Source organism: Gossypium hirsutum, chromosome A08 (assembly GCF_007990345.1).
Source record: "Gossypium hirsutum isolate 1008001.06 chromosome A08, Gossypium_hirsutum_v2.1, whole genome shotgun sequence".
NCBI lineage: Eukaryota > Viridiplantae > Streptophyta > Magnoliopsida > Malvales > Malvaceae > Gossypium > Gossypium hirsutum.
In genome coordinates this window covers 992,495-1,003,585 of record NC_053431.1, presented here as the reverse complement: position 1 = coordinate 1,003,585, position 11,091 = coordinate 992,495, and the positions used below count along the sequence as shown (strand labels likewise).

The following is an 11,091-nucleotide window of genomic DNA, read 5'->3' as shown; positions in this document are numbered from 1 at the left end:
TTCGAGTAAACTCGAATAAATAATTCGAGTTTCGAGTTCGAATCGAGTTGAATTTTACAATTCGAACAACTCGAATAATTCAAATAACAGATTGGTGTAAACACCCATTTGGTCCCTGTCAAGTTTGAAAATAAGTAAATTGATCTCTTTCTTAATAAAAATTACAAAAAAATTCAAAACATTTATAAAAATTTCAAAATTTATATTTTTTTAAAAAATTATAAAAATATATAAGGAAAGTTAAAAAATTAAAAATTTCAAGAATTATAATTTTGGGACCAAAATAAGTTAATTAATGATTTAAGTTTATCATACTAAAGTATTTATTATTAATTTTTTGCTTTGACAAAGTTTTCAAGTATATATAGTTTTAAATTTATGTGTTTTAACATGAAATTAGTTATACCGTAATAAGATTTTGATTTGAGATGTTTAATTTTTTAATATAACTCGAACAATTTCACTCTATTCGAAATTTTTTGAATTAAGTTAGGATGAAAAAATAATACTTGTCAATTTGATTAACTCAAAAATTTCTCACTCGATTCAATCAAACGCTTACCCCTAACAGAAATGGCAACAGGGCGAGGCAATGTGTATTTTTGCCTGCCCTAACCCCAACCCAATATACCTCTAACATAACTTGACCCAGACCTCACCCAAAATTAAATATTAATTTACCTATCGAGTAAAATCAAAACTATATCGACTTTAATGTCTTTATTACTTTTTAGTGATACAATTAATTATTTCTAAATATAATTATATTAAAGCAAATATTAATATAAATTTTATCCGATGACAGGGTAAGGTAAGTTTTTTTAAATCAAATTTCGACCCAACCCGACTAATTGAAGAATTAAATTTGCCCTGCCCTGCCCTGCCACACCTGGAAAACCAAATTTCAAAAAATAAAAAAACCTGATCCGATATTGAAACCCGTTGGGTCGAGTTTTTTTTGCCATTCTTACCTAAGTGGCAAAAATGTTATAGTTTAGGGGCTAATTTTGCAATTACGCGAAAACGAAATAACCAAATAAATTGAAAATAAAAGGTTCTTTTTAGTAATTTTTTTCTTTTCTCAAATTCCACTTTGAAAAAGGAAAGCGAATTTATTCTGAAATTTACAAATTTTCGATGGCAGTTGCAATGGGGAAACCGAAGGCAAAGTTTCTCAGTCTCCCGTAAAAAAGAAAAAAAATTGAAAACAAAATAAAAACCGTCTCAGATCCAGAAACTTAGATCCAAACTTCATTTATTTCTGTTTGATTCTCGAGGAAAAGAGAGAGAGAGAGAGAAAAAAAAATGGAAAGAATAGAAAAGTTCATAGATAACTTGCCGCCGATGGATCTGATGCGGTCGGAGAAAATGACGCTCGTTCAACTCATTATTCCCGTCGAGTCTGCTCACCGAGCCATTTCTTATCTCGGTGAACTCGGTCTTCTCCAGTTTCGTGATGTACGTTTCTATATGCTCAGATCCGATTCTTTTTGTTTGCGCTGCTTTAGTTTTAATCGTTTTTTGAATAATTATTAATTAGGAGAATTTCGGATTTGTTTTTTTTCTTTGGTATTAATAGGAAATGAGATTTCGCTTTTTTTAAGTAGTTGAAATTTACGTTCAGCTGAAAGCAGAGAGCTTGTTATTATATATTTTTTAGCTGTTATTGTTTTCCTGCATTTGAAATTTTGGTGGAGTCAATGCGAATATGATAAATGATTAGGTGTTGTTCCGGTGTTTGAATTTTATGAGAGCGTGAGATCTTGGCTGAATTAGTTTTCTATACCAGTCCCCTGTTTGATTTGAGATGTATTTGAATTGCTGGATCTTGTTAAGATACAATATAAGAGGCTTTAGATTCAGAGCAAGGAAGTTATATTTGTATTGAATTTCTTAGGAAGGAGTTTCTGTTTCGCATAATAACAAGGTGGTTTCTGGTTTGTTTTGAGAGATTTTGGAATTTGAGCTTATTTAGGGCTCGGCTTTGAGCTTATTGGAGAAAGTTTTACTTTATGCTTTTGAAGGTAATAATTTTGTAACTTTAGACCTAGCTTTAAGTTTTGCCTATAATGTGAAATTTAATATTTCAATAAGCTTTGCTCTATTTGGGAATAGAACATATATTAAGCTCTTGGTGCGTGTATTAGTATGAGTTCTAAGTTTCCAGGTGTTATAGGATTGCTTGAATTATCGAGAGGAGCAATTTCATGCTAAAGTATTGAAGGATGAACTCTCTGTTTTTTTGTTGGTGAACTATACTAAATTTAGCCACAGTATGTGCTGCAAGTATGATCAGGAATTTAAAGCGACTTTCTATCAACTTATTGATTCAAGTTATTTTTGTTTCACTATGCATTTGGGTTAAGCTTTTTTGGGGCTTTGTTGGTTATACTGATGATAATGACTATTAATTGTTAAAGATGCTGTTTTTATTATATAATTTAGGATGGAGGATTTTGTAGAGGTGGGATCTTGATCCACCTAAATAGAAGTCCTACTAGTAGAATTGTTGTCAATCCAGTGAATATATATGTATGTATATATATTTGGGGGGGGGTTGCTTTAGAAGGTCTTAAGGCTGTCTACCATGTCATCTCTCCTTTTTCTGGTGAAAAGGGTGTTTGGTATCATAACCATATGGCTAGTTGCTGATTGCTAACTAATTTAATGAAATTGCTTTTGTAACCTTCAATTGAATATGCTAATGGTTATAATACTTTTCCTCTACTGTGGCAGCTAAACTCTGAGAGAAGTCCTTTCCAACGAACATTTGTTAATCAGGTATGGAGCAAAGCCAGAGTTTTAATTTTGTGCTATATGTTTAGGCTTAGTTCTCAATTGTTAAATATTTATTTTAATGAGAAAATATCAAGTATTATTTAATAACGGTGCAAGGTCAGTTGAAATGAGAAAATCTGCTGATTTTTTATATGTATCCTTTCCTTGTGTACTTAATCGTATCTACAGCGTGTCTTTGAGTGAATCAAACTGAGTGATTATTGATTATAATCTGTTGTAGTTTTAATTTTTGAGAGGTCTTAACAGGTGAAGCGTTGTGGAGAAATGTCAAGGAAGCTACGCTTTTTCAAAGATCAAATTAGTAAAGCTGGTCTACTATCTTCAGTACACCCTGTTGTGGAACCGGATCTAGAATTGGAGGAATTAGAGGTACATTTGCTCTACTCCCACCAAATAATCGTTCATTCCCCCTTTGACTTGCATATTCCCTTTTGATGTTCCAGTTACAGAAAGTTATACTTTATTGCGTGCCACAATAGTTAATGTAAGAAATGGTGGTCTTTTCTGGAATAAAGTGTGTATTGTATTTTGTGTTTATTACAATTCCAGATACAACTTGCTGAGCATGAGAACGAACTGATTGAAATGAACTCCAACAGCGAGAAACTTCGAGTTACATACAATGAGCTCCTTGAGTTCAAGTTGGTTTTGCAAAAGGTGAATTTCTTGGTTCATTTCTTCAGTTATTATACATATTAATGTGTTAGGGGCCAGTTCTTGCATTTGTTTATCGATTTCTTTCTCATCTTCACTGCAGAAAGTCATGTTAGGGTTTTACTTTTTTTTCCCTCCCTCCCCTAAATACTTTCTAATATTCAGTTATTCCTCTGGTTGGTTGATTTCTGCAAAGCCATTTTTAAGAATTGGTTAAGCTTTTTAATGGTCCTGCTTCATCCAAACATGATAGGAAATTACTAGGCAAAAAAAAGGCGAAAAAATTGAAAGGAATATCATAAGATCACAGGGCAAGTAACAATAAGAAGTGAATATTTTTGTCTGTTGTAAAGATATGTGAACTCATCAAATCCATGTGAACTTTTTTCTATTTCCTTTTTGAATGCTACGCTTTTGAAAAGAAACCTATAAGCAAAGTCTTTATGTTGAATACTGGATGCCCTCTCATTCATTTTGCTCAAATTCCAGGCATGTGGTTTTCTTTTGCCAAGTAGTAACCATGCAGTTGCTGAGGAAAGGGAATTAACTGAGAATATATACTCAAATGATGATTATGTTGAGACAGCATCATTACTTGAACAGGTATTTGCTGATCCTGTTATTTAATTACTTTTTGCAAACCTATTACTCCAGTTTCATCTAGTATATGCTTATTCACTGTACAGGAAACGAGGCCTGCAGACCAATCTGGTTTGAGATTCATCAGTGGGATTATTTGTAAGTCCAAGGCTCTTAGATTTGAGAGGATGCTATTTCGTGCTACCAGAGGGAATATGCTTTTTAATCAGGCACCGGCTGGTGAAGAAATTATGGATCCTCTGTCTGCTGAAATGGTTTATTTTTCCCTCTCATCACCATAGATTATTTTGCTAATTCTTCTGCTATCTTTTAATTTGGAAGCTTTTACTGTTGTTTGATACATTCTGTCTCTGGTTTGTCTACATCCAAAGATGTCATGGTATTGCTTTTTGATGGCTAGACTGTTGCAGTGTTGAAAGAAAGAAGCTTTACAATTATTTTTTTTCTATTTGTCTTCTCAGGTTGAGAAAACAGTATTTGTGGTTCATTTCTCTGGGGAACAGGCAAGGACAAAGATTTTGAAAATTTGTGAAGCATTTGGTGCTAATTGCTATCCTGTCCCTGATGACATTAGTAAACAAAGGCAAATAACTAGAGAAGTAAGTTCTGGGTCATTGAGGTTAATTTTTTTTTTTGTGTCCGTTATACTAATCAAATCATATTTTGAATTTAATGTACAAATATGTTAATCTTCATATGATCTTCATAACCTGGCCTAAAATGCTATGCCTTGATTCTTTGAGGAGATGACCTAACAGCTTTGATTCTTTCATTTTTTTTATTCTGGAATATTCAAGAGCTGATCCAAACCTCAACTTAATTTGGCTCTGTTTTGACTTTCTCACTTGTCTATATATATGCCTCGAATGGTTGGAGTTACAATGGAAATCTGTATTCTTCTTGTTGAATGTTTGGGTTTTTGTTCACAGGTCTCATCACATCTTTCTGAATTGGAGACCACATTGGATGCTGGTATTCGCCATCGAAATAAAGCTCTGACCTCAATTGGATACCATCTAACACAATGGACGAGTATGGTAAGATGTGTTTTAGTGAATGTGCTTTGTCTTACTTGTTGTCTTTTGCTGGAGCAATGAACATCGCAATGCACAAAATATCTAAAATAATAATGTGCAAAATATCTAAATTAGCATATAAAATCCCATATATTTGTTGCTATGATATTATCAGCGAGGACCCTTGTAATTTTTTATTTTTTGAAAACCAGGTACGAAGGGAAAAAGCTGTATATGATACATTGAATATGTTGAATTTTGATGTTACTAAGAAATGTCTTGTTGGGGAGGGATGGTGCCCTATATTTGCAAAAGTCCAGGTATCTCATTATGCATCATCAATCTACGTTCTATGTTTTTTCTCTGCCCTCTTTATCTTCTGTTAGAACTTTGTTGCCTTAGAATTGAGGAAGTAGGTTTTTCCCAACAGATTCAAGAAGCATTGCAACGGGCAACATTTGATAGCAGTTCACAAGTAGGTATAATTTTTCATGTGATGGATGCTGTGGAATCACCTCCTACATATTTCAGAACAAACCATTTCACAAATGCATATCAAGAGATTGTTGATGCATATGGGTGAGTTCTAGCATGATGCTCTGTTGCTTTAACTTATGGCTGACATGCTTTCTGTTGATATTATAGAGAAAAATGTATAAACTACTCACTTTAAATGGTATGGTTGTCCAGTGTTAAGAATATTGTTGTATTAATCTATACCTTAGTACATGATTTTGTGGATATGGATATTCTGTGTTTTAGATGGTAAATATAACATGCTAGTGGAGGGCAACACCTTCCTTTCTGCGGCCAACATGATTTCTTCCTTACAGTCTATCTAGTTGTTAGAACATTTACATAATGACACTATAGTATGTCAAAGTTGAAGTATCTCCTCCATATTATAACTGCTAGTTTATGCATTCTTAATGTATTGAATGATTCAGTGAGTCATAGTGACTTCAAGATAAGCTATTTTATATGTTTAATTGTGACATAGTTACTTGCTACCTATATAACCTATCAGAATTCTGACATTAGAACTATTTGCAGTGTTGCAAGATATCAGGAGGCAAATCCTGCCGTTTACACTGTTGTTACTTTTCCTTTTCTTTTTGCGGTGATGTTTGGTGATTGGGGTCATGGAATATGCTTGTTATTGGGAGCATTGGTCCTTATAGCTCGAGAAGGCAGGCTCAGCACTCAGGCATGTCTGCAAACATATCTGTCTAACAAGCGAACCTATATTTGCATGATAAACTGTTATTGTTATAATAGGAATATTGGATAGGATATTGTTTTTAATGGGTATGATTTCTTATTGGGACTGTTAATCAGGGTTTAACACTGAATGAGGCTGCATTTTATTTCAGTTAATCATTAATTCCTACTTCAATGATGGTTTGAACCATTGGGTTGACCCATTGATAACATACTGCAGAAAGTGGTCTGATTGGTTAAAAATCTGAAATACAAGTTTATGAATAGGTTCCAAATGGATTTCTACATTTCTGACGTTTTTGCTATATTTTGGTATGACTGATTTCATAGCATATCATTTTCCCCTCATTAATGTTTGTCTAATGATCAAACTGCTATACCAAGGGTCTTGTTGTATCTGTGTTCTTAGGTGAACTGAAGACAATAAGATTTCATTCTTCTTTTATTGAAAGAGAAAATCATCTGATTCAAAGTAAGAAATGACACTCACACATAATTTGAGATGGACCTGATGTTGTGATAATTATGCATGCTTTCTTTCTTATTCTTCTGTTGATCTGCATGTAAATTTATTCATAGCTTGTAATTATTGTAATCTAATTTGCACATTTGATACCTTACAGAAGCTTGGAAGTTTTATGGAAATGCTATTTGGGGGGCGATATGTACTCCTTTTAATGTCACTCTTTTCAATTTATTGTGGGTTGATTTACAACGAGTTCTTCTCTGTTCCCTTTCACATATTTGGTGGTTCTGCTTACAAATGCCGAGATGTTACCTGCAGGTTTGTATTATTAATTTTAGATATCTAAATAATTTCACTTACCAGTTTTTACAAGAAAGATGGAATATGTTATGTTTTCATCTGATGTCATCCTCTGTCCTGCAATGTCTCAGAAGCAATTTTAATTTTAATAACCACTATTGAGGATGTAATATTTCCTTGGTTTTGATTTCTCAGTTGCTTTATATTTCTTTCTTTTATGTAAGAATATTTACATACTATTCGCAACCATCTTTGCACTACTGTAGATCTTGATATAGAGTTTGACTATTATATAAATTGTATTGCACCATTGAATCAACCTCTGTAGATCTTCGTTTAGATATAGGTTTATTTTTACGCACTTATAGAACAATTAGGCTTATTGCATATTTTTAAGGCATTGGTCAACCTCCTCAGTGTTTCTCCTTTATATGCATATAGTTTAGTTGGAACTTTAACACGTAAAAAAAAATGGTGAATAGCCTAGTTCTGATTGTACTAGCTTACAGCTTTGGTTTTGAGTGAATGTTAAGAGGTTCGACATTTGCAATACTTGGGCAGACTAACAATTTCTCGTATCTTCAACTAATTTTCCTATTCCACTGTTATTATGGTTGTTTTGCTCAGTGATGCAAAGTCTGCTGGTTTGATTAAATTTCGTGATCCGTATCCATTTGGTGTGGATCCAAGCTGGCGCGGAAGTCGTTTGGAGTTGCCTTTTCTGAACTCTCTTAAAATGAAGATGTCAATTTTGCTAGGTGTGGCACAGATGAACCTAGGAATTATTTTAAGTTATTTCAATGCTCGTTTTTTCCGCAGCTCCCTGGATATTAGGTGTGTGGTTTTTCCCTTTTTATCCTTCGACTTATGCCCTGTTCTTAACTTGCTTTCATTATTGGATGAAACTGAAACTTACTTTTCATCTTGATGTTAGGTATCAGTTTGTGCCACAGATGATATTCCTCAACTCCCTTTTTGGGTATCTTTCATTGCTCATTATAATTAAGTGGTGCACTGGTTCTCAAGCAGACCTTTATCATGTGATGATCTATATGTTTTTGAGTCCCACTGATGATCTTGGTGAAAACGAGTTGTTTTGGGGCCAGAGACCACTTCAGGTGTGATTTTCTCTCTTCTGGTTATTGATGCATACTGTTATTTACCGTGTTATTGTATTTCAAGTCTTTCTCAGCAGTCTGCTGTTGCTTAACTTGTGCAGATTGTATTGCTGCTTTTGGCATTAGTTGCGGTTCCATGGATGCTTTTTCCTAAACCTTTTATTTTGAAGAAGCTTCATTCTGAGGTACTATGTTGTCGACCTTTCTTTGGTCTTGCTTTCTTATTGCTACTTCTATTGTTTAGATTGGGCTTGGATCAATTTAGATGAATGTCTTGTTGATTTTTTGAACTTTTTGTGCAATGTGCTTTAGAGATTTCAAGGTCGCACCTATGGCTTGCTTGGTTCCTCTGAGTTTGATCTTGATGTGGAACCCGATTCTGCTCGGGACCATCATGAGGAGTTCAACTTTAGTGAGGTTTTTGTGCACCAAATGATACACTCCATCGAGTTTGTTCTGGGTGCTGTCTCGAACACGGCATCATATCTTCGACTTTGGGCTTTGAGGTGGGATCTATTGTTTTCTAAGTTTCAATCTTTTGCACTCTCTTAAATAAATGTTTAGCTAATGTCTGCTTTTAATGCCATTATAGCTTGGCACACTCAGAATTATCAACCGTTTTCTATGAGAAAGTCCTACTACTCGCTTGGGGGTGAGTTCTTTTAATGTTCTGCATGGTGAATGCTAGTTTTGTGCATATTTCAACATCATCCCATCTATTCATGTTCTCTTCCTAGGTTACGGTTTATATTTATAGTGAAATGTTGGATGAATGACAATAAAACTAAACCACTGTACCGGGCATAAAAAAAAACTATTTGTTTCTTGCGTGATGTAACAAATTTCAGGCCTTTGCTGGTTGCTACTTAATCAAACCAGCTAAAACATATCACGCACTTATGATTTTTGAGTCCCAGTTGAATAACTTCATTGGATAACATGTCGAAGTAGATTCTGTAGTTGGAGCCTTGCTCAGTTTGTTAATGTTATATGCACAATATTAATTTATGACATTGAAACTAGAACGCATGCAATTATGTGCCATGTTTTCATGCATTTTATCTGTTTAAGCTTGCATTACTCTCTTAATCCGTTTAACCGTTCTATGGTAAAATGGTAATGACTCCATGAGGAATGATTATTACAGGTACGACAACATCGTCATTCGGTTAATAGGGCTAGCCGTGTTTGCTTTCGCAACTGCTTTCATACTACTCATGATGGAGACCCTCAGTGCTTTCCTTCACGCTTTACGGCTTCACTGGGTGGAATTCCAAAACAAATTCTACCACGGTGATGGGTACAAGTTCAAACCTTTCTCATTTGCCTTGATAACAGATGACGATGATTAGTTAAAACCATAATCCTTGCCTATTGACTTTTCGGATGCAAGAGAAGAAGAGTCGTACACAAAAATGGATATATCACCCCGATTATCACATTTTGGCCGTCCTGGGTTTGCTTTCTCATCCCATCTTTTTTGTGCTTTTACACAAATTTGACATAGGACTTTGAAATCCCAGCACTTTTTTTTTTTTTCTTTCCTTAATTTTCTGTTCTTGGTATAAAAGATTTTGCAAATAGTCAGATTGGGAGAAAGGGTGTTATTCTACGTTATCGGGATTTGAAGTGAGTGGCAGGTGCGAATATGTTCTATTTTTATATCTACGGTTATAAATATTTTAGAGAAAACGAAGAGTCCCGATAAAATAGACTGAGTTGTAAAAAAGAGCTGTGGATTTCAATTCTTTGTTCTTTATTTCTACAACTGGGGAGAATGGGTTGAGGGGTGAGTAAAGGGTAGATTTATAAAAGAATTTTATTACACTGACAAAAATAGTGGGTGATTTTGCAGGTAATGTAATGTATGGTAATGTAATATGATAGAATCGCATTCTTATTATTCTTATTATAACATAGAATTCCAAGAACTAGCTCCATCTTGCTTGCTATTATCATTGTGGTGGACAAGTTATCTTCATGCTTTAATTTTTCTTTTTAATAATATTATCTGTTCACTCTAATGTTTATATCTTTTGTGATCGTAAAAGTATTCCGTTTTTTTATGAGTTAGATTGTATTTTTGTTTTATTTGCTTAAAAAAAAGGTAAATTAGTTCTCTTATATTAGATTAAAGAGTAAACTGATTTTTCTGTTTAAAATTTTATCTATTTTTACTATTAAAAATCTTTCTTCGTGGTTATTTCATTAGTGATGTCAACTTTGGATGGAATTTTTAATAAAAGATATTGGTTCTTTGATCTACCATATAATGATTTATTTTGTTTATAGAATTTAAAAATTTTAATAAAATGGACAATTTTTAATTTCTCAAAAACTAAAAATCTGAAATCAGGAATATCTAACAACCGTATAGGTTACGAGTTTTCACTTTGCTTAGCAGAGAACTGCAACGCATTCTCACGCTTTATACACACGGGTGCACAAGATATTCGAATTTAACTTTTGACTTCAAATTTTAAGTAGAAAATCAGCTTAAATTATAGTTTAACTATTCCGAGTTTGAGCTTAATTAATTTTTGTATTTAAGTTGACATTAGAATTCGATTAAGTTTAATTTTTGTATTTAAGTTGACATTAGAATTCGATTAAGTTTATTGGTAATTAAGTTGAGTAAAAAATATAATTTCATAATTTAAAATATATTAAATATAAAAAAATAATTTCATAATGTAAACTATATTAAAATAGTTAAGCTTGTAAGTAAGGGGTTTGAATTGGGAACTATGGTATTTGAAGTTAACTCATCCATAACTCAATTTTAATTTGAAAATTTGTAACCTCATTTGAAGTTTTTGGTAAAAATATTATAAAGATCATTGTACTTGGAGTCAAATTTTATTTTGTACTCTCTATTAAAAATTATGCAAATTAGTTCATGTACAATAGATTAAAA

General features: G+C 33.2%; 1 protein-coding gene across 1 annotated transcript; it reads left to right on the top strand.

The window, feature by feature from the left end:
* The first annotated feature begins 1,061 nt into the window (after positions 1–1,061).
* Positions 1,062–10,198, top strand: LOC121204831 (V-type proton ATPase subunit a1). The gene is made up of 18 exons (XM_041075507.1): positions 1,062–1,458; positions 2,737–2,781; positions 3,046–3,168; positions 3,349–3,456; positions 3,943–4,056; positions 4,140–4,307; positions 4,515–4,652; positions 4,983–5,090; positions 5,282–5,389; positions 5,500–5,648; positions 6,123–6,276; positions 6,914–7,074; positions 7,684–7,890; positions 7,991–8,174; positions 8,276–8,359; positions 8,487–8,680; positions 8,767–8,826; positions 9,322–10,198. The coding sequence occupies exons 1-18, from the start codon at positions 1,306–1,308 to the stop codon at positions 9,524–9,526; spliced, it is 2,463 nt and encodes an 820-aa protein (XP_040931441.1). The 5' UTR covers positions 1,062–1,305; the 3' UTR covers positions 9,527–10,198.
* Positions 10,199–11,091: the final 893 nt, after the last annotated feature.

What these genes read in the sequence shown, in the direction of transcription:
- LOC121204831 (XM_041075507.1), top strand. Translation starts at nt 1,306, where the DNA reads ATGGAAAGAATAGAAAAGTTCATAGATAACTTGCCGCCGATGGATCTG. An exon ending in TAGAATTGGAGGAATTAGAG is followed by an intron (nt 3,169 to 3,348) that starts GTACATTTGCTC and finishes TTACAATTCCAG; the next exon opens with ATACAACTTGCTGAGCATGA. An exon ending in CTTCGACTTTGGGCTTTGAG is followed by an intron (nt 8,681 to 8,766) that starts GTGGGATCTATT and finishes ATGCCATTATAG; the next exon opens with CTTGGCACACTCAGAATTAT.